This window comes from Corticium candelabrum, chromosome 4 (genome assembly GCF_963422355.1).
Source record: "Corticium candelabrum chromosome 4, ooCorCand1.1, whole genome shotgun sequence".
Taxonomy (NCBI): Eukaryota; Metazoa; Porifera; class Homoscleromorpha; order Homosclerophorida; family Plakinidae; genus Corticium; species Corticium candelabrum.
The window spans coordinates 3,143,931-3,170,676 of NC_085088.1; the positions used below are offsets into that span (position 1 = coordinate 3,143,931).

Below are 26,746 nucleotides of genomic sequence, written 5' to 3' on the forward strand. Positions count from 1 at the left end.
CCTATGCACATAATGTCATTTAGCCACAGTTTGTTTAATATCTATTAGCGTTGTGATGTCATTAAAAGCATTCAAATACTTCTATGATTAACCGTTATTTTATATTTTATATTTTATGTTAAGATTTTCATGTATCTTTACTATAGACATCGCAGATGACTAGGACTGCTCTGATGGAGTTTACGGTTGTACTTCTGGCACTTGTGCCCGGTGCTACGGCAGTCCACAAGCTTTCGCAATTCACACCAGTTGAGAGCAAAGCGAAAACGTCTCCAACGACGTCGAACAATACTTTTTTGGACAAACTCGGGCTGCTAGATTCGTTGTCGGGTGACTCTGAATTATCTCTTCCAGATACTGTCGGTCCTACCCCATACACCTTTCCTACGTCCAACGGTTGGCGCGACCTTCTTGCGACTAATTCCAGTCGATGGAACAACAATTATCCCTCTTACCGTCGGTCCTACTACATATCTTGGTTCAAACGGGACAGACGAGAAGAATCGTCGATGCTTCTCGTTGTGGGTGGCTTGCAGTCGGGTAGGCTGAATGATACGTGGATCTACACATTTTGGAGCAACTCGTGGTTGCTCTTGTCGTCAAGTTCGTCGTTGCCAGGAACGTATGCTCTAGGTTATCAAGTTCTTCCGACTTTGTGTCAGACGTTTGTTGTTTTGGTCAGAAAAGTCGATGATGTCTGGTGCTTTAGTGGTCGAACTGAAACGTGGACTAGACTTAGCGTCGATCCACACAATCGGTATTACCAAAGCTTCTCGATTCAGGGAGCAGTGTCGGTTGATACGAGCACTCGAAACTGTTTAGACTGTATATGCTCCGGTTCTGTGTTTATATACGGGATTGCGTACATAGACTCTCCAAACTTTCTCCAAATGAGGGAATTGCAATGCAACGAGTCTCTCAATCATCGACTCTCCTGTCACTGGCGTCTAACAAATCGAAACAAGTTTTCTTATAAGGTAAACACGTCCGAATATTGGCACGCATTTTCTAGAGTACGCGGTCTAATGGCTGTTGCTGACAACGAGAGACGAATCATTTACTTTTCCAAAAGGCTTTCTTACCTTGATTTTTATCAATTCAAAAGAGCAACAATTGTCAAGTATGACGTAGAAACGTCAACGTTTACTCATTTGACCTTTCCTGTGAAGTATCGTTCTATATCCTTCAGAAATATGTTCGTCTGGAATGGTTCCTATTTGATGTTGTCAGACCAACAGACCTATTTGGCGATATCACTCAGACGGCAAACGCACTACCGACTGTTGTATTCCAGCAAGCTTCCTGACTTGGACAACGGTGGATTGGACGTCGTGTTAACGATGCCGTTCGTTGGTCCAGTCCGCTTTCACTGGAATATTTTTAGCTATATCCCACGAGTGTTCGTCTATCGTGCGGTTGCATCGAGAGATCGCGGTTTTCCAATTTTTTCCTTCAAGTTGAAACGGTTTCCTCCACCGCTGTTTCCCGGTTGCTTGCGTCTGCACGCGTCCGTCTACAAGTACGACTCACAAATATTGTACGTCTACGGCGGCGAGGGGTGCGATCACAATGCGTCGAGGTCGTCGGCTGGAAATATGTGGGAACTGTCGATGAGTTCCAACACTTGGTGGTTGCTGAGGCCACGGAAAGTTCCTCGAACGCACATAGCAAATTGCATGAGCTACAGCGGATCGAATGTTGTTCTCTTCGGGGGACGCTATGGAAATGGTAGCGTAGTGAATGAGCTGTGGTTATACAACATAATTTATCGAACGTGGAGTGAGAGGAAACTCGTGGAAAGATCGTGGCCCGAAGCTCGTGCGGGTTGTAGTATAACTTCGATGTCTGGTGTTCATACTCTGGCTCTCTTTGGTGGATATTTGAAGGACGGAAAGGGGACGTCGGACGTGTGGTTACTCTCTTTGCACGAATCGTCTCCAGTATGGACAAAAATGACTTTCAAGTCTAGCAAAAGCGTTCCGGCACCGAGATTCGGCCACAGCGGTGTCACAGTCGGAAGTGAATTGATTGTTTATGGTGGAATGGGAAGTTTATTGCAAGACGTCGATCCCGTGTGTCTCACTGACATGTGGGCTTTCAGCTTTTCCAGCAGATCGTGGAGAGAGCTCGTCTCACTGCCAGTCGTTCCAAGACTTCAGTACGGTAGTTTCTCTTTGGATCGAAGGTTCGACTTGTGTGGCAGTTTTCTGTTACCCTACGGGGGGCGACGTGTCGTGGTGTGGGAAAATACTGTCGTCAAGAGAGATGAATCGGTGCACAATTCTATTTGGATGATGGACTTGATGTCAATGAAACGGACAAGTTTGCCCGCACCAGATAATTTAGTACTTGTTCAAGCGTCTGCGATACTAAACGGTAGTGTCGTTTTGTACGGTCACTCTCCGCAACCGTCTGGATCGGGAGTTGACGTTTTGCTGGAAATCGGCGAGTCGTGCTCTTCCGGATCTGCTCAACTGGACGGACCAGCAGGGTCGTGTACCTCTTGCCCTATCGGACGTTATACCAACTACTTTCATCAAGTCGGTGATTGTTTGTCGTGCCCTCGCGGATTGACGACTAGGGAACGAGGAGCCTCGTCCATCACAAACTGTTTGTGTGACGACAACTACTGCAAACACGGTAGTTGTCATAAATCTCCAACGACAGACAATGAAATGAACGTTGTTTGCAAGTGCCCCATTAGCTACACCGGGGAGAGATGCGAAACCATTAGTTACGATTTCTTCTTGCTCGTATTTGGAGTATTAACCGTACTGATCGTATTCACAACAGTCAGTGTTTGCTACGGCGTCCGAATCGTGCGCCATCGCAGGACTAGAAAACAAACAGAGAGAGAACTGGAAGAGACGCGCAGAGCATTCACCATTCTACCCCAAGAAATACAACTACTCGGTCGTCTAGACGAAGACTGTCCAGGCGGATACGGTCAAGTGCACAAAGCTCAATACAGGGACTGGGTGGTAGCGGTCAAACAACTGCAGTTTGTAATGGCGGAATGGGCTGATATCAGAAGAGAGTTTTTGAGAGAAATTCAGTTTATGAGAACCGTTCGTCATCCGAACATCGTCATGTTTATCGGAGCGGGACAATACAGTACGGACAATCCCTTCCTCATTTTAGAGTTTATGAGCGGCGGAGCTCTGCGATCATTGTTACAAGACTCAAGCGTCGAAATCGCGACTGAAGAAAAAATAGGTTTCATTCTAGACGCGGCTGAAGGAATGAAATATTTACATACTCTCAAACCGCCGAGGATTCATCGTGACTTGAAGAGCGCAAATCTATTGGTGAGTGCGACTAAGAACATAAAAGTTAGCGACTTCGGTTCTGCTCGTCTCATTTCGATGAAAAGCCGAGTGCTTACAAAGAGAAATTCGGGTGTCTCAAACGCTAGGAAAGAAGGAGACTTGGAATCAGAGAATTTGTTGAAGGAGGATGCAAACTTAACAAATCGCCATATTGGAACTGCACGTTGGCGTTCTCCGGAACTGTGGAAACAGAAGCCTTATGGAACAGCGACCGATGTGTACAGGTACGGCCACTTTTGCGTCTATTATTATTGTTTGTGCGCAGTGCATGTGTGTGTGTGTGTGTGTGTGTGTGTGTGTGTGTGTGTGTGTGTGTGTGTGTGTGTGTGTGTGTGTGTGTGTGTGTGTGTGTGTGTGTGTGTGTGTGTGTGTGTGTGTGTGTGTGTGTGTGTGTGTGTGTGTGTGTGTGTGTGTGTGTGTGTGTGTGTGTGTGTTGTTTGTGCGCTCCTGTGGAGTAGGAAATTGGGGTCTAAGCTGAATTACTGATCCCGACTTTGCTTCATATAGCTTTGGAATCGTGATCTGGGAGATTGTAACACGACAGACGCCTTTCTCAGGACAAGACTATAGATTCGATTCTCAAGTTGAAGACGCTGTTCTCGCGGGTACCAGACCGGTAATACCAGACACCACCACGAAAGAGTTGAACGACCTCATGAGCGTTTGCTGGAAGACGAAACCAAGTGACAGACCTCAGTTCGTTGACGTTGTCGTTACCCTTCGACGTTTACTGCAGCAGGTACCGCAACGACAAAACCTAGACACTGTTGATAATTCCATAGCTAGTTACTGCAAATCAGTTAGCAAGGACAATACAACCGAAGAAGTCTCAGGGTCGGTAGATAATCCGTTATTGATGGCAGTAAAGGGGGACATTGAACAAGTACAGAGTGAAGAGCTGTTGAAGGCATCAAACTTGTTTCCTCCATCAGCGAGTACGTGTTTGGACGCAATTGTGGAATTGGACTCTACTGTTTAGTGCATTATCAAGATTTTTTTTGTGTCAGTACGATGCGAAACAATACTGTAGTGGTGCTGTCTAGCTTGAGAACAATTAGTAGCAATGCCATGTACGTCATCGACTTTGATTGCAATTAATGTTTATGCTTCGACATTATCAAATTATCTACTTGTAAAGCTTGGATAAAATAGATTGTCAATTGTCTAGTACGACTTTTGGATCAAAAAGTACACACACACACGCACATGCGCACGCGCACGCTCTCTCTCTCTCTCTCTCTCTCTCTCTCACACACACACACACACACACACACACACACACACACACAACGTCTAGTCTTACATCAAATTTTTACTAGAATTCCAAATCAAATCTAAACACGCTAAACTAAAATCATGCTAATATTTGTTGAATATAGACATAAAGATTAATTAAATCAAATTTTAGTTAACAATAAATTGAGATGTTAGAAGTAGCCTAGAAATATGCTACTGTACAACTCTATCAATTATCCGGGATATTGGTTATACGGGCTACTGAGCAGGAATCTGACTTCCGCGTTGTGCTGCCATTTTCGATAGCAGTCGTGCTTCAAGGCAACCGTACGGTTAAGGAGGCAGAGTACAAACTGAAAAGCCAAGAGGAAGTGACGGTAAGAGCTAATCTTGAATACTACAGAGAAAACAGGCTACCACCCGCTCTGTCGTGTAGACTGAATGCGTATTCTAGATACTATCGCGACAATATGCAATAGACATGATGTCTTCAATGCGGTAGTGCTGTCTTTTTTGTTCGCTTGCTCGTTGTTGCGTCACGCCTCCTCTGTCGCTACTACGACACCTCCCTAGGTGTACACTTCCGCTGATTCCAGGCTTATGTATTCAGTGTTGTGCAGTTTGTAGCGCTCAGTTTGATTTAGCGAGGAGCTCGACTAGAGTCGTTCTTTTTGAGTAGGTAATTAATTATTGTATAATGTTAGCTGGCGGCAGAAGCTCCTTTGGATTGGAGGGGCGAAAATTTCGTAACGGACACCGCCGCCATTTTGATTTTATATGGTTGGTTTGTCATTGATTAGTCTGTGACAGAAGTAGCCAGAGCAGCATGCACACACGTGATGATATCAAGCGAGTCAACTGCAACACCATCCAATAGTATTTCTACTTGCAATGAATTAATTAGGCAACAAACTTTCAAAGTATTTTCTTTGATCATCGTTCAGTATTGGAGGGGCAATTGAGGGACCCCTCCAGCTTCCAGTTCCACGACCCTGTATGACATTGGTGTATCTCTAGCCAAGCGTTGGCTGGATCTGCTAAACGGTTAGCAAGGCCGTACGTCAAATTCGGTCAATATATTTTATTTTATCTAAAGGATTGTTTGACGCTGAATGTGACTTGATTTAGTGCATATCTAAAAGGAAGTCAACTTACAGCAGAACATTGAGCGTGATGAGAGAATGTGAAACGCATCTGTTTCAAACCTGAGTTTGTCTCTTCCTTTGAAGTGTACGTGATGTTTTTACGGCAAGATCGTGCCATGATGCAGATCTTTCTAGTATAGCTCTGCTGAGCGCGTGAGAGAATGCTGCATGCGTGCAAATAGTGATGGGTACTCCTACTCCCGGAAGAAATCACAATACTGGAAACATGTGTGATACACATGTTGGATCCATCCTGATATCACGTGTACAGCGTACTGTACGTTTTAAAGATTTATTAATCAAGTGGGTGCGCAGCTGGAGAAAGGCAGCTGTGGGCTTCTAATAGTTTAGGAAACGCTCTCTCCCGCTTGTGACATATGTGAGACAAGGTTGAAATTAGTGGTTCTCACGTTAGACTTGACTGGTGTCATAAGTGCCACTGTGTGAATACAAAGTCGAAAATTCCTGTGCACGGAAGACAGTCTAGACACGACTATACTACACTCAGTGTATGAAACGTCTTTTCAATTTTCAATTTTGGAAATTAGATTTTAATAAAATGGTCTGCAATAACTGCTAAATTAATTTCTTAAATAAAAAATTAAGAATTAAATATTGAATACACATTGTCAGGGAACCATTTTCGTTTACAATTTAAAATTGAAAATTGATTAACATCTGCGACCACGTAAATGGCGCCTTGCGGTAATTGATAACGCTCTGCTAGATCAGTTTAGTTCATAACTACAAAAATCTGATCGGCTTAGCGCCTAGAGCAAGTGCAGGTGCGCTGTGCTAGGCGTACTTCCCTAGAAATTCTATAGATCGTTACCGCTTTGTAAGCGTGCTAGTTGTTTGTCAATGTGTCACCTAGAGTGTATCTAATGTGTGCATATATACAGGTATACCCTATATATCCGGAATTTACATCCGGGATGGAGTATTGTGATTAGATCTGGTGTACAGGCTAACTTTCTAGTACGGCGATCGATGTAAACCGTATCAACGCCTTTACTTACACATTTACCACCAGTAGAGACGTTTTGGAAAGCAATCGGCGGCCGATTTCTACGCCGGTTTTGACGATGAACGCCTGCGCATCAGAAACGCACACTAATTAACAACTACACACTTTTCGAAACTGCAAACGTGTCTAAACGTACGCGAGCAATACCTTCGCTACGTTCGGTGCTGGTCTGAAGCCGTTCATGGACGTTCCTTTTATCAAGGTGTGTCACGTTTCCTGGATACGCCACCTCCCTGTAGATGCTATTCCGTTCGTGCGTTTTTGACACTCTAACAAAGAAAAAGTGGACTAGAGTCCCGGATCTAATCTCGGACATTTCGTAATCTCGGTCACTCGTTCTCTGCCAAATAGCTGCAGGCAGACCTAGCTGCCTACGCTAGTGTCATAGTCCTACTGGATAGCAACTAGGTAGAGCGGGTCACGTCAGCATCCGTCGTAACGTTGCTGCTGTAGAACTTGAAAACTGATCGCACCTATTCTCGGTCACAGAGTATCATATCTCGGTCAGTGCTTGCCATCTCGTTTCTACAACTCCGTTTGAGACGCAAGTCATCTCTGTCGATAGGCTCACTAAATGACTTCCTTTCGCCAAATTGTTGGTTTTGTCTTGTCAACCTCTACCCTCGCAGACAACGAAGAAGACGGATGACTCACGGGACATAATCTCGGTCACCTGATCTCGAGTGATTTTCTCTCTTCAGACGCAGATCTGAGGCGTTCTTTTTGGCTAAATTTATAGTCATCACCGCTGGCTACTATACCTACGGGGTGATGTTAGTGCTCATCGTACTGTTGCTACGGCAGAACGTGAAATGTGAGAGACAAAGACTCGGACATCCGGGATCATATCTCGGTCAGTCGCTTTCATCGCGTTTCTGCAAGACGAATTGAGACGTTAGTCATGTCTGTTGAAAGGTTCGCTTTGGATGTTTATGCCACTGAATAGCCAGTTTTGTCTCTTCAGATTTTACTGTTGCAGGGCGGTGAGAAAGGTGATCGACCTACGGGACATAATCTCGGTCACGCGATTTTGAGAAAAACGGGTTCCCGAGTAGATTGTATTGTGTGATTTTTAGTGTACTGTTGTTCTAGAGCGATATTGTCACGAATGTGTCTGTCTAACTTACTATTTCTAGCACTTCAAACAAGCAACGTGATGACTCTGAATTTTCACACTTTGTTGGCAGTTAACCAGAGAGTATTCCTACCTGTTTCTACGTTTTTGAATGGCAGATATAACGATTCTTTATCTTGGATGGGATAATTGATGATTTTATCAAGTAGAATTGCACACAAACTGCTTTTTACTTTTATCCTTAGGAGAGTTATGCTGAGAACTTATGAAAATGGTGACATGTTGCCAAAGAGAAAACAATCTTTCTCATGACACAGTTCTGAGTCTGAGACAGTTATGATAATTAGTCCAGTGAAGATATCCAACGAACCTTCAGTGTATAAAACTAAGCAGTGCATGTTGTTGATAATAACTGATGTAGCTAAAATCTTACAATCAACAAGATCATAGTACGGACACAGTTTACAAGTATGCAAGAGTCCTAGCATACTCTTGTGACATTCAACTTGTACCAGAATGGATTCAATGTTTATCTCCATGATGATCAATCTATCACTCACAAATTTGCTAATTATCACTAAACCAGATGTACTAAATAAAGGTTATCTTAATTATTATTCAAAAACATAGTTTAGACAGAACAACTAACGTTTGCCAACACAGTCTAATTACTAGAATCTGCTATAGTTATACAAATTTACTACAAAACATTTTCAATCATCCTTAGTCGACTGTGACCGTATGTACAATGCCCAATGAAGGTAAGACCACTTACCTGAAAGCTGTAGAACCCAAGAAGTGCGCTCACACTGTGACCGAGATTATGTCCCGTAGGTCGATCACCTTTCTCACCGCCCTGCAACAGAAAAACTGAAGAGACAAAACTGGCTATTCAGTGGCATAAACATCCAAAGCGAACCTTTCAACAGACATGACTAAACGTCTCAATTCGTCTTGCAGAAACGTGATGAAAGCGACTGACCGAGATATGATCCCGGATGTCCGAGTCTTTGTCTCTCACATTTCACGTTCTGCCGTAGCAACAGTACGATGAGCACTAACATCACCCCGTAGGTATAGTAGCCAGCGGTGATGACTATAACATTAGCCAAAAAGAACGCCTCAGATCTGCGTCTGAAGAGAGAAAATCACTCGAGATCAGGTGACCGAGATTATGTCCCGTGAGTCATCCGTCTTCTTCGTCGTCTGCGAGGGTAGAGGTTGACAAGACAAAACCAACAATTTGGCGAAAGGAAGTCATGTAATAAGCCTATCGACAGAGTTGAGTTGAGTCTCAAACGGAGTTGTAGAAACGAGATGGCAAGCACTGACCGAGATATGATACTCTGTGACCGAGAATAGGTGCGATCAGTTTTCAAGTTCTACAACAGCAACGTTACGACGGATGCTGACGTGACCCGCTCTACCTAGTTGCTATCCAGTAGGACTATGACACTAGCGTAGGCAACTAGGTCTGCCTGCAGCTATTTGGCAGAGAACGAGTGACCGAGAAGAGGAATGTCCGAGATTAGATCCGGGACTCTATCACCTCAAAACACAATTCGTTGTATTGATTAACTTTATCTTTTGACGTTCGATTCTCTCAGCTCAACAATAACGACACCACAAGCCAAAACGGCTGCCGAGGGCGTGATCTACATACCCAGAGCCGTAACACACGCATTGGAATGTACCCGATGACGCTGCCAAATGACGTTACACGAGATACCGTCATCGGGTTAAGGTGCAACCGTATGACGTCAGTAATTAATTTATTTCGTGTATTTATTGTGATCACGTGGCATGCCTAACTTTGAGACATGCGCACTAGAAAATCGTTGCGCACACAAATCCTCGCATGCCATGCGTCGATAGTACATATCAATAGTATTCTCGCGGTGCACAACCGCACGAGAAATATGGCGTTGTTTGGCTGCGCAGCAACGATAAACTATTCTACTGCGCATGAGCAGAAATCATCCAGATTTTGGAAGATCGGGGCATATAAGGTTGCAACCGGAAGCCTACTACTTCCAATTTTCATTTTAAAACAAAAATGAACACAAACACTAAACTTTTGTGTTTCAAATACTCAGCTTGGATTAATTGGCGTTACAATAACAATTTGTGCTGTTTCTTTTTCTGAGATATTCTAGAAATTTCATATATAATGTCAAGTTTCACTAAATTGAAAATCAAATTTTAATGTTGTATTCAATTATCAATTTTTAATTAAAATTAAAATTTGAATAGACGTCTCATAGATGCAATTTTCAATGAATTGAAATTCAAATTTTAACGTTGTATTCAATTTTCTCACGCATAATACTACTGTACTATGACGGCCAACTGATTTTGCTACGATTGACACCATGGGGACCATGGACTGTCCAATCTGCGCCACGAGTAGGTTGCCCTCAGATATATACGGGCAAGATACTATAGTGTAAAGATAGGTCTGTGGACACGTCACGTGCATCTTTGTTGCGAGGTCCCGGATATTCTGAATGAATTCGAATCTTGTTCTTCGCGCTTGTTTCGATAGAAATCGACACACTCCCCGTGTAGCGCTTGCTGCAGAAAACGTGTAGGTTGGATTCGGTGCAAATGCAATCAGAATTAGGAGAGAAACGAAAGCGCTAGAAGAGTAAGTTTCGTCGGCAAGAGATATTCGATCGCTCGAAGCTTTGCGAAGGACGACGATATATATATATATATATATATATATATATATATATATATATATATATATATATATATATATATATAAATGTATATATATATATATATATATATATATATATATATATATATATATATAGTGTTTGTTGACAGTTTTTATAACATTATGGCTCGATTTCGCCGTGAAAAGCAATCTTGTCTATTCCAACGACGGAGACAGACTTGAGGGGTTGGTCACACTGCAGCCTCGCAAGCCAGGCTCTTCTGCGCAGTCGCTGAGCTAAGCGCACGTGAATCACACGAGGAGGAGGAGCTTTTGGCGGAATTACTCCAGCGTGAGAAGAGCCTGGTCGCTTTCGAGAACGTCATAGTGACATGGTACCCCGGATTCGGTTTCATAGCTCGATAAGCTAATTCGATTAGGTAAGCATGAAGGTATGAAAGTTGAGAACACGCGACTTCGCTTCACGCACTTACTTGTTTTGCACGAAGTACGTAGTTGACATCATCTGTCGCTTCTAGTACGTATCTAGACAGCTCAGCCATGTAATATTCTGCAGTGTCACGACTCCTTTTCAGCATTCAGTTCGCCAACAGTACACCGCCGAATCTAGATCCGCAGCGCGGTAGTTTGAAAAATGAACTCATTGTACGCGGTTAGTGTACATGTAGCAGTCATAGTCCGTGCATTGAAACAAGTCGTACGTACTACACAACGCATGCATGCAACTACGAGTCAACTCTACACTTCCTGAACATGGTAGGTTCACTGCACTGCTGTTTTCCCATGCCTAGATTTTTCCAGTTCACCGTGAGGAGAGCCAATATCGTACAAAAAAGCTACTTGCTGAGTCAAAAGTACCGTCAGATAGACTGCGTTAGCAATACACGCCTATCTGATCATGATGTGGAGAGGTCAACAAGTTGTATGCCACTGCTTTGAAGAACAGTTGAGTGAAACAGGGGTGGCAGTTCTCACACCATTTCCCCCACAGACTATAGATGTCAGACTAGACGCGCAAGAGTGGTGAACACTTCTACGTCGGTTTTAATTCGCGCAAACCTGCAGATGAGTTCAGTAAAAAGAAACGTTGCTGGAGAGTGTAGGTTCAGCGGACCAGTCCCATGTACGCCATTCCTGGGCTCATTATTCACCAGCACTTTGTCCATCAACAGCTTCGCTGGCTTTCGTGTTCACGCGCTCTCCGCGGAGGGCTACCTCTCTGCTTCACGTATCAAACGCAATTACATTAATTAACGAGCTCTTTAGGAAATTGAATTAGTCTTATCCAAGCTATGAAACCGAATCCGGGGTCCCACGTCACTATGACGTTCTCGAAAGCGACCAGGCTCTTCTCACGCTGGAGCAATTCCGGTAAAAGCACCTCCTCCTCGTGTGATTCACGTGCGTTTAGCAGCTGCATATATATGCATGCAAAGGCGTCGAACTTCGAAAGCTGAGGTCTCACGATGGCTCAGACGGTTCTGGTCGGTTTAGATCAATTCAATCGACAACGAATCGTGGTTGATGGATCTCATTGATTGCGCTAAAAATGGATGTTGACGCAACGTAAGAGAATTTGAAACGCGGGACGCAAGGTTGGACGCCAAACGTTGCGTTTGCGTTTTAGCGTTTGCGTTCGCGTTCGTATTTGCATCTGCGTCTGAGCGTTTCTATAGGTATACTGTGACCGCAACAACCGCGTATACGCAGACCCCGACGCAGGCGTCAACGCAGTGTGACCGGGCCCTAGAAGTAAGTATGCGTACTTTGACTATTCTCAACTCCTATAGCTGCTGTACATTAAAAGTGTAGATTTTGTTATTATGGAAAAGTAGATTGGACGCCTAACAAAAATAAAGATGCTTGACATTTGGGTGGAATTATGGATCGCTATCAAAGTTGGTTTTGCGATAACAATCAATAAAAGCGTTGCACTGCTTTGATGGGGTGGGGCCTTCAAGTTTACCATTTGACAGCCCGACGTTGTTCACGTAATGTTTGATCTTGAATTTTGCAGATGAGGAGTGTGTTTACTCGGATTTTTATAATCATTATCATCGCTTTTCTGATCGCCTCACGCGGATCTTCCGATGTACGGCCGTATGAAAATGGGGACGACTCTGAGGGTAGCTCTTACTTTTTGCCACTGCCTACTTTACCATCACAAGATAATATGGAGGACGCACTGACTGGTATCGCAGCTCCATCTCTACCGAGCGGTCCACAGAGCCAAATATGGCGCGATTTTGATCGAAACGGCCACAACTGGACGAAAAACTACCCTTTGTTTCGTCAGCATCAGCACATGGCTTCTTACAAGAGAACACTCCAGGACGAGTCGCGGAGGCTTCTACTAGTCGGCGGTCTCTCGTATGGAGTCATTCTCAACGACACGTGGATCTATTCACACTGGAGTAACTCCTGGCTACAAATCTCGTCTACCGATCAACCATTGACACCCACGTATGCGCGTGGACATCAAGTTATGCCGACGGTGTGCGAAACGTTTGTACTTTTAATTAATCGGGTAGGAGATATGTGGTATTTCAACGGTTGGACAGAGACGTGGACTAAAATTATTGTGAAGGGTTTTATCAATTTTTATTACTTCTACTTTCCTCTCGACGGCGTCGTGTCATTGCGGCATCCCGTCGATGATGAGTCGTGCAAAAGCAGCTGCTGCGAGTCGGTATTCGTTTACGGTATTGACGCACACACTCCGAACGATCTCATGATGTACGAAATGACATGCGAAGTGCTCCGAGAGTATCATCTGCATTGTCAATGGGCTGACGACATTCAAAGATATAGATTGTTTAACCAAACGGAAAAGAACGCAACGACTTGTGCTGAGTCAACAGAAGTTCGAGGACTGATGGCTGTGGCAGATGTAGATCGAGGAATGATATACTTTTCTACAAGATCTTTGGATCGCGAATTTGCTAACGACCGTATAAAAATTGCAACCGTGTTTATATATGATCGGCAACGTCGAACTCTCAACCATCTGGTAACGACTTCTCTTTCAAAGCATGCACGTATGTCTTTTTTTAACATCTTTATTTGGAATAGTTCCTATTTGGTGCTGTCTGGTGTCACACGTTTACTTGCTGTTTCGTTGAAAAACAGCAGTAGTTATCATTCTTATACGTCTCCTCTTTTTCACAAGAACTTTACTACTACATTTTATAGAAGTGACGTCATGTTATCAATGGGGCCACTAGCTGCTGTCAGATTTCACTGGTTTGTGCAGCCGCCGGCTGCTCCTACGGATCCTCGCGTTTCGTTTTACTCTGCAGAAGTTCTCAAGAAAAATTTTCCACATTTTAGAAGAAAGATTAAAAGATTTCCACCTTTAACAGATCCGGGCTTCTTACTTTACCACACCTCTGTATATGACTTTGGTTCGAAGACATTCTACTGGTACGGCGGGCGATGGTGCGGAGACAGAACGCGGGGGGTGAAGTCATTTACTGGAAGTGTATGGAAAATGACGGTTGCATCGAAGACCTGGTGGCAAATAAAGCCGTTCACAACGCCTAACACTCACTTATCCAACTGTGGGACGTACAGCCGGTCTCATATGGTTCTGTTTGGTGGACAGCACGAGAACGATACGGTAGTGAACGAGCTGTGGTTGTTCAATACAAATCATCGAATCTGGATTCAAGTACAATTCGATAACCACTCTCATTCGTTGCCTGCACCTCGTGCTGGGTGTAGTCTGACTTCTGTCGATTCTTCTACAAGTTCTCGTATTATACTCTTTGGAGGATATTCGAATGACAAAAAAGCAAAGTCAGACTTATGGATACTTGAACAGTCGGAGGACGGGGTTCACTTTAATTGTAGTATTGCGTCATCAGGAAACGGTGATGGAAAGAGCAATCCCGCTCCCAGATTCGGTCATAGCGCCGTTGCGGTTGGGAATGAATTGATTATTTATGGAGGAAAACATTTGATGGAAAACGATACAGAAAATTGTTATTTTGACATGTGGGCTTTTCGTATTTCTAATCGGAAGTGGAAGAAAGTAAACCCCTCCCCTAGACCCCGTTCGCTTAGTGCAAGAAGTTTTGGAGCAAGGAACATGTGTTGGAGTGTTCTTGTTTCTTACGGCGTGTCTCGGATTGCAGTTTGGAGTAACAGTCTTTATCCGGAAAGGTTTTGGATGATTGAAGTGTTGTCAGGAAATCAATCCGATGTTGTTCCACTCGACAGGCCATTTATTGTGCAGGCAGGCGGCATATCGGACGGTGCCGTTGTGTATTTGGGCACTATGATAGGATCACGCCACCAAAGCTTGTTGACGATTGGAAAGCAATGCAAGGTGGGATCCGCGCAGGTCGACAGTCCCTTAACACCGTGTGTGGTCTGCTCGATTGGACGGTATTCTGTAATCAATGGGGGCGTCATTGAATGCTTAAACTGTCCCAGAGGAACGACGACGAAGAAAAAAGGCAGTACATCTGTCAAAGATTGCATTTGTATGCCAAATTACTGTGGGAGCGGCAGCTGCAACGTCTCGGAGACGGAAGGCGCTTTTTGCAGTTGCTCTGTTTTTTTTATGGGCGACCAATGCAATAACGTCAACTCTCTTCTGGTTCTTGGTATATTGGCTGGAATATCACTCTTCGTTGTGGTCACAACGGCTCTTATCTGTTGCGGTGTGAGAACGATACGTCATCGCAGGGCTAGACGGGAAACAGAGAAGGAGTTGGAAGAAACACGCAAGGCATTCACCATTCTACGGAGAGAAATAGCACTACAAGGCCGACTAGACGAGGACTGTCCCGGTGGATACGGTCAAGTGCACAAAGCCACATATAGAGACTGGACAGTGGCAGTCAAACAGTTACAGTTTGTGATGGCAGAATGGGCTGATATAAGAAGAGATTTCTTGAGAGAAATTCAATTTATGAGAACGGTGCGTCATCCTAATATTGTCATGTTCATCGGTGCCGGTCAACATGAAGAAGAACAACCATTTCTCGTTTTGGAATTTATGAGTGGCGGAGCTCTTCGCTCGTTCTTGCACAACGACAACGTCCAACTGACCCTCAGCGACCAGCTCGAATTTATTTTGGATACGGCGGAGGGAATGAGGTATCTGCATACGCTCGATCCGCCTCGCATTCACCGTGATCTGAAGAGCGCTAATCTCTTGCTGAGCGCGAAACGACGCGTCAAGGTGTCCGACTTTGGCTCCGCTCGTTTGATACCGCATGCCAACACCGTCCCGTCGGAAGAAAGATTCTGGCGAACGAGCGGCTTGGGAACAGTCGAACTGACGCGCCTCCTCGACAGCAGAAGTCATCTTACACGAAGATTTATTGGAACGTGTCGCTGGCGTTCTCCCGAGTTGTGGAAGCAAGAAACATACGGAACGGCAACGGACATTTACAGGTATGCATGTACACGCGGTGGCAATGGCGTACGCAGGTGTTTTCTCTATTGCTAGCAATACCCTTAGGCTAGGACTCGTGCATTGTCTCGAGGCATATATGCATGATGCCTCCAGGAAATTTGATTTGGGACATTAAACTCGTAAAGACGGAAAATATCGATCCTATACTTGACAGCCGGCGCAGTTCTATGCTCCTTGAGCTTGTCTTTACGTGTTTTACATCGTAATTAACCACCGTTTCAGTGGTTCTTCGCGAGCACATTGCATCCCATATATTTCTATAAGTCTCTGTCAGATCAGTACTCTTGGAAGTTGTCTCAAGAGCTATCCAAACATGATGAAACTCCTTCAGATTCTGTGCACCTTAAGCCCGGTTCACAGTACGACGCTGGCACAGCGTTCTGCGAGCGTCCTGGACGCTGACAAGGACGCTCACACGAGCGTCAGCGAAGACGCTGGCGCTGTACCATTCACACAGTATTGCGTCTGATCGCACAAACAACACACTACGACAGTGGTCTGGCGCTGCAAAGTAACCAGGTGTGTACAATGTACTTGCGACAGACATGGACGACGACGTTTTGCTTGTTGCTGCTGCGCCGTAGTGTCAAGCGTTTTCTTTCATACTTAGGTCCTTGTAGTCCTTTGACTGGACTTGCCAAACGCGCGGAAAACCACGCACACATTCAATGACAACTTCCATTGATGCCATGTGAATGAATAGAATATCCCTGATACGTTCAGTTGCTCTGATTGACTTTCGATTGGTAGAAAATGAGCACGTGATGTCATCGGATGCTGGGTCACTTCCGGCTAGGAGATGATTCTCGATTAGAACTTTTCTCTATTCCAGCGTCGTTGACGCTACGCGAGCGTCGTGCGAGCGTCGCGGACGCTGACATGTTCACAGTGTGACGCTCGCTCATCGTCAGCGTCCAGGACGCTCGTGCTAGCGTCGTACTGTGAACCGGGCTTTACTTGTCACTACAAATGGCTGTGAGCGTAGCTTTACCCAGCTAAAGCTGCTCAAACCCATTTGCGTCCAACAGTGGCCAGTGTCAGGATGACACCACTGGCGTTATTGTTTGTACATTGGCAGACTCCGGACAAGATCGTGGCTGGTGTGGTTGACTTGTTTGTCAAGAGGAATCCTCGTCGTTTGACCTTGAAGTTTTACAGCTAATGGCTAATTAACTATATAGCCTATCAAATAGTGAGACGTCTAGGTGTTGATGTTTTAATCCGCATTGTTCCCCTATTTTAAATCATTGCAAGTTATTTGAATGACATCATTAGTACATGTGTATATCATGAAACAATTGACGACGTCATTAAAAAATGACGCACACAAGCTTCCTTCAGCAATACCCCTGTGAGTATATAACCCTGCGTACGCCACTGGGTGGCCGTTCTCAGTTTTCCCACAACTGATTTGATCGTCTCGTTTTCTTACAGTTTTGCAATCGTTGTGTGGGAGATTGTGACACGAAAGACGCCTTTCTCCGGAAATGATTACGCATTCGACGCAGACGTCGAAGACGCTGTGTTGTCCGGCACAAGACCGCCGATACCGCCCGGAACGACGGAAGGTTTGGGTCGTCTGATGAAGCGGTGCTGGCAACAAGAACCGGAGGAGAGACCGACGTTTGTGGACATCGTACCCGAAGTGCAGGCCATGTTCCGATCAGGGCAACAGTTAAATGGCGACGCTATCGTTCCTCTGCGGCGGTCTGCCGTTACAGCGAGCGGTCAGAGTTACGAGATGAACGACCTAAATGCGACTCGATTCGTCCCACCTGTCAAGGAAGAGAATGACACGTACATTTGAAAGTCGATACACGTAACGGTAGGTATATATTTTAACTAATTTATTGGCACTATTAGTGGTATTTGTTAATGTTATGGACGACGGTGTCAATGGCAAAGGGGTAGTAGGTAGTTATATAGAGTATGATATGACTTTTAGGTATGAATTATGGGTAAGAATGATGTATTTGTAGGGTTGTCCTTACGTTCGTAGTATAATGATAACAGTCAGCTGTTTGTTATATGATAGATTCTATGATAATAGAAATTTCTAGAGAGAGCATCAAGAATGTGTTGCTGGTTTAATAATGCTGTGGTCTTACAATTGCCACACAACTGAACAAACAATGCAAGTAGCAGCAATACATAGTAGTAATAGTAGTAGTAGTAGTAATTGTACACTCAAGACAACATTCTCTCAGCAACAGTTGAGAGCTGATTATTCCATTAAAAGACTAAAACTGTTTCAGTGGATAAATCTGAGTCTTAATGAGAGTGTTTTATTTAGAAAGTAAGAACTTGATTGTTGCCTTATTAGCTACTTACTTATTATTTGTATACTTAGTCTATTTTTGCCTTTATCGAATTCACCATGTCTTTCAGTAGTCTCGCGTAGCCAGACCCCTTTCCGCTGCGTCGTACTTCTGGGCCAAATGGTTTGCATTTTGTGTCTAGACAAACAGACGCAAGCTTGCATGTAAATTGTATTACACAATTGCGATGTGCGAATGTGTCCGTAAGGCTTTGTAAAATCAGTAGGTTGAAATTGATGTAACAGTCTGGAGATCCGTTACCGGAAGGTTCGGATCCCGGATGTCAAGGGCATGACGCAGGAAATGTCAACATTCTATCAAGAAATTAGAGCATTGAAATACTTCCGTACATAACTTACTACCAAAACTAGTACACTGTACGTCCGCCCAGATTTCAAAAAGCTCTTGCTCTATACGTGGAACAGCATGACGGTAATGCTCGTTGACATAGCCTGTGGATGTAATGTCCCACATTTGCATTCTTATAATTATTGACATTCACGTTACGCTAATGAACTAAGCGTATACGTGTACTGTAACCGAGATATGTCAATGGTAATGTGGATGTCGCGTGACCACAACTTATTATCAGGGGCGAATACAGGGGCACCTTTGCCGAGGGGCACCTGGATAGTTATTTATTTGTCCCGGATGATTCTTTGCAGACCAGACCATGTGATGCGGTGGCTGCACTCACCTAGGTAGGTCCTCACCTCTCACCTCTCACTCACTGAGTCAGCTCTCCCGGTTGGTTGCTCACAGACAAGAACATGACATTCAGTACACACACACACACACACACACACACACACACACACACACACACACACACACACACACACACACACACACACACACTCACACTCACACACACCTAATTAAGGTCCTTTTACCACTGAAGTAGAGCAATTGCATTCAGCTATGTAAAGAGTCAACTTGACAGGTCTAACTTCAGTCTAGTATTGCACTGCCTGGGGGCACGTGCCCCAGGTTCCCCATCCTGTATCCTCCCCTGATTATGATACACTTGTATTCTCATTGACATTTTACCCACATTAACATTTTACCCACATTGACATTCATGGACATTACGCTAATGACCTATCAAGAGCATGTATACTACCAACATAACAGAAATGTCAATGATAATGTAGATGCACAGCCTTATACTAAAATTAACTGAACGACATTTGTTCTACTTTTACAGGTCGCGGAGCGTCAAGATTTCGTAGATACATTTGTTCTTAGAGGGATGTGATGTGATAGGAAGCATGGGGCAATGGGGGAGTACACTATGTCCCCATAGATTTTTCCCCTTGGGAGCAACAGCAGAAACGGCTGCTATGGGTCTCGATTCTGGTGACTGTGCTTCGGCACCTTACCCATGCAGTGGCGTAGCTATGAGGGGACCTGGGGGCACAGGCCTCCCTCCAAACCGACATGAACTTGTAGTACGGTTAAGAATTGCTCGGGTGTCTCTACACGCTAGCGCTACTGGATCAATGTTTTCCTAAGTATAGTGCATGTGGTAACAGTGGTTGCAGTGGGATCTAGACGGGCCGGATGCTATAATGACAGTGGGATCTAAGAAGTTCTATATGTCTACATACCCACTGGCCACACAATCACACCTATGTATTATACGAGTACATACAGTTAAATCAAGAATCTGGCAGCATGTGCGGGACAGTCGACTAGCAAAGCCTTTCTGCTTTAATTAATAGTCTTTTGAACATTAAATCTATACCTTTCAGTACTTTAGGCGGTCAAAGTACAAGTACCATATCATTATCCGGGATACTATAACAATTTGCGAGATTAATTAGACTCGTTAATTTGGAATCTCTTGTAATTTGTTTAAAACGAGCCTATACATATAAGATGACGTAATCGTTAATCATGTGTGTAGTGACGTCATTAATGACGTTGCAGATCTGCAAATGTGAACCCCACCCAACACGCAGTGGTACGCCACTGCGCATGCGCTAGTAACATGCACAGAATTGACTTTGACTGCAACTTTTCTGTTTGAACAATGACAGAGCCGTACTGAGACCTGTTCACCTGGCTCACCCTTTTCGCTCCAAGACACAGCACTGCCCGGATTCCTCATTTATTTAACTAACTGGACGTCTGGCTAGTAATCTGGCTGTCCAGGTTACAAACGGGACGATAACTATAGTAATTGCTGTAACAACCCATGACAAAGTCTCACAGTGAAGCACTGCGAGTTATTGGGTGTAACTTGGAGTCACTGAGAATTTTGGTGAGTCATATATGGCTACTCACGGTGAGCCACAGGTACAGACGGTGAGTCAAGGCGACACACGGTGAGTCACTGCGACTTCTGGCGAATCACAGAGAGCAATCTACTGTGTCGATCGAGCTCTAGTCACCAAGTGTGAGTGATTCACTCTCTTTATACGGCTGCATGTCTAGGCAATTCAATTGTAGCGATGCAAAGTGCGGCAGAAGCTATCCTACTTCAGATCTCATAGCCAGATCATATTGGGCAGAACGTTAGATCTACGGAAGTCGTTATGTAGTCTAAATGTTACCAAATTGATCCTACAAATCTATACGTTGCGTGTTCTGGAGTCTTGGCAATTGCACTATTAGATGAACGGTACTTTGAATAGATTGTTTTCAAGATGTGCATGTAGTGTTACATTTTGTCAGCTCAACTATGGAATGTTACGCTGGCGAATAAGAAGAGGACTTGGAGTAGCGTCAGATCCTGGTCAGCACATGCGATTCTTAGCGCGCCGCAGGAGGCATAGGCTATAGACAGGGCTATAGCCCTCCATCATTTGTAGGCATGCTCATAAAAATTGTGGACAGCAAATACGTGTAAGGACCTAAGTTGTATATATATATATATATATATATATATATATATATATATATATATTTATATATATATATATATACACACTACTCTCTTTCTAGTTTTGATCTACCACTGATTCTACCATATCAGTCAATGAGAAGCCCATAAAAAGTGGGAGTGTCTAAAATGGGCGTGTCCAGTAGCATCCTGAAGTTTAGCCCCCCTATTTATAGAGGTCAAGCTACGCCCCTGACCGCCGCCGCTGTTTTCAGAAAGATGGTAGAAAGGGGAACCGTAATTCTGCATTTTTCTGGCTATGAGGTGGATAGAGAAATGTACGAAGGTAAGTCAGTCTCTGTGGGCTGCTCGTGAACTGCAAATCCATGTACGTGCGAGTGCATGCGTGCATGGTTTGATCCTTTTGCGTGTCTATATAGGACTAAATGACGATAGCCATGTTCCGGCGATGACAGTCGAGTTTGACGAAGACCAGAAGCGTCGCAAAATAACCAAGGCCAGAGCCATTGCGAAATGTACTAAGGTATTTCATCCTTTACTAGAGGTGCACGTGGCCTAGCTGCTCTTGAACTGCAAACGTGCGCGTGCATGGTTTGATCTTTTTGCGTGTACATTGTATGTCTACACGACGATCGAGATGTTCTTGCTGTGACAGTCGAGTTTGACGAAGACCGGAGGCGACGAAAAATAGCGAAGGCCGCCATTACTGACAATGTCTGTGACTTGTACAAGAAAGCTAACTGGAATGTGTATGGTTGTTAGTGGTGTGCCTAGCTTTTAGCGTAGGCAAATATACAAGCATTATAGACGTCTGTATATGTATGCAATCTAGTCAACTGACTGTGATATCGATTATTATACACAACTCACTGTGATCTCGAAGCGATCTCGTCGTGACTTCACAGTGAGAATACTGTGAAAACGCGACGAATGCTCACAGCAACTCCCTACGGTACTACTTTGAATTCACAGTGATTAGTTCCAACAGTCAACCATCATGGGAAAACGGTTGGAACAATACTGCGTGACCGAGAGAAAACTAGGCTCTACGGTACACTAGCTAGGCTGACTACGGATGCTGATGTGAGGTGGTCTACAAATTTTTAGTTGTAGCAGTTGGGTCAGATCGCGACTTTGCTATTTGGGAGAGAACGAGTGAGGATCCGGGACCGTAGCACAGGTTGTGTTTCTCTGGTGCAGCTACAGCCATCTTCAAGAGTGAGGTAATTGTAGGTTTCAGAAGTCTAATGATCACGATGCCTATAGTCTACGTGTAGACAGAAACAGAAAATGGGCCAACGTATACACCCTAGCTAGTTTGTCAGTATATAACCACTCTACCGCATCAACGTTCTTGAAGGGCTCCTTTGATCTTTGTGTACGATCTCGAGTCGGGCTATTCTTAAGTCACCAATCCCCTCGACGGAGATGTACGTGAGACATTTCAGACTCACGGCGATCGACGTCCAATCCTTACAGCTCATTAGTCTACTAAGTCGTTTCCTTTCTACGGAAACACTTGGCTTTGCTTTGCTTTCTTGTATATGCTCTCATTTCCATATCTATAAAATACTTTAGAAATCTACTTACGAGCCTTTGAAGCGTATTATTGAAACAATCAAAGTTGTAAAGAATTTGGGTGTTATATATATATATATATATATATATATATATATATATAATTGTTTGCCGGCACGTCCGCTCTTTGACTGTCGAGATTTATAACTGTTGTGCATGTTGTTGCAGTTGACCATGCAATCAGAACAACTAGCCTCCACCCGGCAAGTCTGAGCTCGACGCACCTATCCGTCCATCATCCGTGCATGCGTACGTACGGACAATCTACTTCCTGCATGTCTATAGCATGACGCAATTCCGCGTACGGACGCGACGAGATAAAATGGCCGCTAGCGCAATCATATACAGACTAGCCTCCACCCGGCAAATCCGAGCGCGCGCTGTGGGCAGTGGAAATCGAACCCGCCCCGCGCCGAGTCTACTTCCTATCTATAGGATGACGCAATTGCAACTTCCGGAACGGAACAAATCCCACCCGAGTCGAGTCCCCGAGAGGGGCCCCCGGCGAGTCGAACGCGAGCACAGGTGCGAGCAAATCGCACCCGTCCGACAGCGGCGGCGAGTCGATCCATCCATCCGTTCCGCCGCACTGCGTGCGTAGGGACGGTCCCAAACACTACGTAACTTTCGCGTACGGGACGGGACAAAATGGCGCTTAGCGCAGTCCGTCCCAGCTAACTTCAACCCTAGAAATATTGCAACAACTCCCGTTATGAAAGCCGCAGCAACGTGATAGTAACATCATTTTGAAGCTCTCGTCGGTGCCGTTCTTGTTGACCAATGGACAGTCAGTATATGATTCAAGTTTGCTATCTCAGAGTAAAAATAATAATGGGTGCTCATTACATTCCCACCTGTGCGAGCGACCACGTACTATACAGCTGCAGAGTGAAATTTTAAAACAACGTCTAGAATACGTTGTTCTATACACTAGCTGTATTTAGTAAAAGAGACCTGCTGCTAGATACCGTAGTAACTTGCAGACGCATTGATTCGGGCAGCATTTACATAGTCAAAACGGCAAAAAGCCAAACACGACTGTTGCATATACTTTACGCATGCGAAGGCATGTGCCTATCTAGGTACACTAGGATACTGAGGAAAATTTGGAAGATACGTGTTGCCTTGCGGTGGCGTCTCGTTTTCTTTTAGTAATAGTTACAAAGGCTCGACAATGAGATTTCATTGCGATCCATGTGTGAAGTAATAAGCACACCTATCTAGATAATACTCACTCACGTATACAGCTCACAACTGTCGAAAGCTGCCACAAAACTGATCACTCTCTAGATAATTAATGTGTGAAGTACTATGAGTCTAACCTTGATCAATATTTCATTCAGCTAGATCTAGACGTCGCACGGGTAGATTAGCTACCTAGTGCTGAATGCACTCGATGGACAGCAAATCAGTTTTGTTCGAAACAGCTTCGTAAATTAATAAACTTATTACTGTCCTAAGTGACTTGTTTTCTTCAAACTTTTTGAACTGTGTACTTTGCGCGCTTTCTTCAGCCAATGGTGTCTAGTGATTCAGTCAATTGTGTCTAGTCTAAACGGGTCAAAAGCTGTGGTAAACCTTCTACAGAGTAAGATTTTACGTAATCTACGGTACATAGACATGTCTGGTCCCAGCAATCTAAAAGTTGCGTGAGATCTGGGTTCTTTGCGTGTGAGCGTGTGACCTGAAGGAACTTGCACGCAAGTTGCGTGTGAGTTGGCAACTCTGATCCCGCCGCACTGCGTGCATGTGTACGGACGATGTACTTTCCGTCTCCGGACATGACGCAACTTCCGCGTACATAATATATATATATATATATATATATATATATATATATATATATATATATATATATATATATATATATATTAGTCATACGATTACAATTGTAGGAAGCATCAAGTTACATTAGCTATAGTTCCACCCTCTTACTTCCGGAAAGCACTCGACCACCTATTTCTTGTTGGCGTTCCTGTGCGAAAGATTTGCAAAAAAGCATACTATACATACCGATACCTCGCAGCACACACTTGCAGACAACCGCTAAAACTCTGTCTCTTCACACATGCACACACACACACACGCACACACACACACACACACACACACACACACACACACACACACACACACACGTGTTCGAGGTCGACGAGGGAGGATGTCGGTTTGGTTTATCGCAACTGTATACATAAGTTATTCGTCTTCTCAACCGATGAGCAGACACATGAGCAAGCATTTCAATATCAAAAGGAGTAGGACAACTTATCAAGAGTGAATTACGTTGACTCATAATATAATCCGGCAATTAATGAATTGATTAGACAATAGACAGAATTTATGCCCGATATATCTAGCCCAAGCCGCGAAAAAAGCTAAATTGATTTGAAGCTTTTGCTGTTACTATTACAATGACTTAGAGTTGGCTTTTTGCTTGTTGTATTTGTTGTATTGCTTTTTGTAGATGAAGAATATCTTTGTTCTACTTACTGCCGTCATCATTGCTTCTGTGACCACTGCAGCAAGCATTTCTGGGGTATTGCTATCTAGAAATTTGTGACATGTTAAATGAACATTTCTACTTCGTTTAAAAACAAGAAGTCTCGACTTTGCAAGTGTTTATACTCTATAGTTGACGTTGTAAATGGTAGAGCTGCATGACGTACATTAAAAGTGCAATTTCTACAAGACGCATATTTGTCGGTGTAAAGTGCCGTCATGCATTTAAGTACAGCTGACGCTTACACAAACTTGCAATACCTCAGTACGTATTGTGAGGAGATACTGTAAGTATGCACATTAGTGATGTTCATTCAATTATTTAGCGAATTTACGTAAGCAGATGTCATTATTGTAGTTTCCATGGCCAAAAATATGTACTGGCACTTGGCTTCCTGATGACTGTTGAGTCTGCTAGTCAGGAAACATTACAAACTAGAATAAATATGCTCGATATAGTATATACTAGAATGTAAAGAAACAAGTAATAGTTATGGCCAAATAGAAGCACTCCCTGTATAGATATATGTATGTATACCCGTCAGGTTGTGTACATTACAAACAAAGTCACCAATGACAATTTGAAACTGATGAAAGATGGAGAAACTGTGGCTACTAGAGGTGATGGCGAAAAAGGTGTGTGTGTATGTGTGTGTGTGTGTGTGTGTGTGTGTGTGTGTGTGTGTGTGTGTGTGTGTGTGTGTGTGTGTGTGTGTGTCTGTGTCTGTGTGTGCGTGTGGAACATGTCGACAAGCTTTGCTGCCTTAATTAACTTTATCGAATTTATTAGCCCAATTTATACTACACCCAGAAGGAAGAGTCGTGTCTCTGCAAAACATGAAATTTCGTGACAAATATCTGGCAATAAGAAACGATCGCCTTGTGGCTGTAAGATCACAGATCATAGCCAACAGAGTTCACAATAAGTAACCCAGTGTTCACTGCACAACATTTTACAGGAAAAGAAAAGCCAATTCAGTTACTTTGAAGTTTACGAAACAGGTGATGGTTACTACACCTTCGAGTCGTTAAAGTATTCCGGTCATTACATTGGCGTCAATCCAGATGGAACGATTGCAACACCAAGCACCGTCGGCCGCAGCGCCAAATCCCAATTTTATTACAACCCCGAACGCAATCCCAAAAAGTATATCAAATGTTGGTAGATTCCTTATTTCCTCGCTTATCATCTCTCGTTGTAGGTTGGATGTACCTCCGGTGGCTGCAGTTGAGGTGAGTCCAGATTAATAAGTGGTGGGGCGCAACGTGGTATGACGCTTATGACGTATGTTATAGCATTGCGCATGTGCGCAGTAGTGTGTTCATGACTTTAGATCATGCACGTGTAGCGCTATGGTGTTGTAATTGTGTTCTTGTATTGCGTTCTCGGTATTGTTTATTACAAGCATAATTCAAACACAACTTGACGTGTTTGTGGCGTCATTGGTCCATTTAATTAATTAATTAATGTACTGCGTGTGATCTATATTTAGATGAATAACAAAGTCTGATCTGTCTGTCTGTCTGTAACATCAATCACGCCAAAACTACCGGGTCATTTGTTGTTATTACAGTGG

The 26,746-nt window shown here is 43.9% G+C and overlaps 2 protein-coding genes and 1 long non-coding RNA gene across 3 annotated transcripts; all 3 read left to right on the forward strand.

The window, feature by feature from the left end:
- The first annotated feature begins 155 nt into the window (after positions 1 to 155).
- LOC134178026 (uncharacterized) lies at positions 156 to 4,496 on the forward strand. The gene is made up of 2 exons (XM_062644803.1): positions 156 to 3,553; positions 3,837 to 4,496. The coding sequence occupies exons 1-2, from the start codon at positions 156 to 158 to the stop codon at positions 4,306 to 4,308; spliced, it is 3,870 nt and encodes a 1,289-aa protein (XP_062500787.1). The 3' UTR covers positions 4,309 to 4,496.
- A 347-nt stretch (positions 4,497 to 4,843) lies between these two features.
- LOC134178910 (uncharacterized) lies at positions 4,844 to 18,651 on the forward strand. The gene is made up of 3 exons (XM_062645825.1): positions 4,844 to 4,942; positions 12,516 to 15,904; positions 17,361 to 18,651. The coding sequence occupies exons 2-3, from the start codon at positions 12,516 to 12,518 to the stop codon at positions 17,731 to 17,733; spliced, it is 3,762 nt and encodes a 1,253-aa protein (XP_062501809.1). The 5' UTR covers positions 4,844 to 4,942; the 3' UTR covers positions 17,734 to 18,651.
- On the forward strand, positions 7,129 to 8,014 carry LOC134179027 (uncharacterized). The gene is made up of 3 exons (XR_009969752.1): positions 7,129 to 7,240; positions 7,303 to 7,652; positions 7,717 to 8,014. It is a non-coding gene; the product is annotated as an uncharacterized LOC134179027 (long non-coding RNA).
- Positions 18,652 to 26,746: the final 8,095 nt, after the last annotated feature.

Excerpts from the sequence above, each read along its gene's own strand:
- LOC134178910 (XM_062645825.1), top strand. The coding sequence starts at position 12,516 with ATGAGGAGTGTGTTTACTCGGATTTTTATAATCATTATCATCGCTTTT. Across the intron at positions 15,905-17,360 it reads ACGGCAACGGACATTTACAG|TTTTGCAATCGTTGTGTGGG; the intron begins GTATGCATGTAC and ends GTTTTCTTACAG.
- LOC134178026 (XM_062644803.1), top strand. The coding sequence starts at position 156 with ATGACTAGGACTGCTCTGATGGAGTTTACGGTTGTACTTCTGGCACTT. Across the intron at positions 3,554-3,836 it reads ACAGCGACCGATGTGTACAG|CTTTGGAATCGTGATCTGGG; the intron begins GTACGGCCACTT and ends TGCTTCATATAG.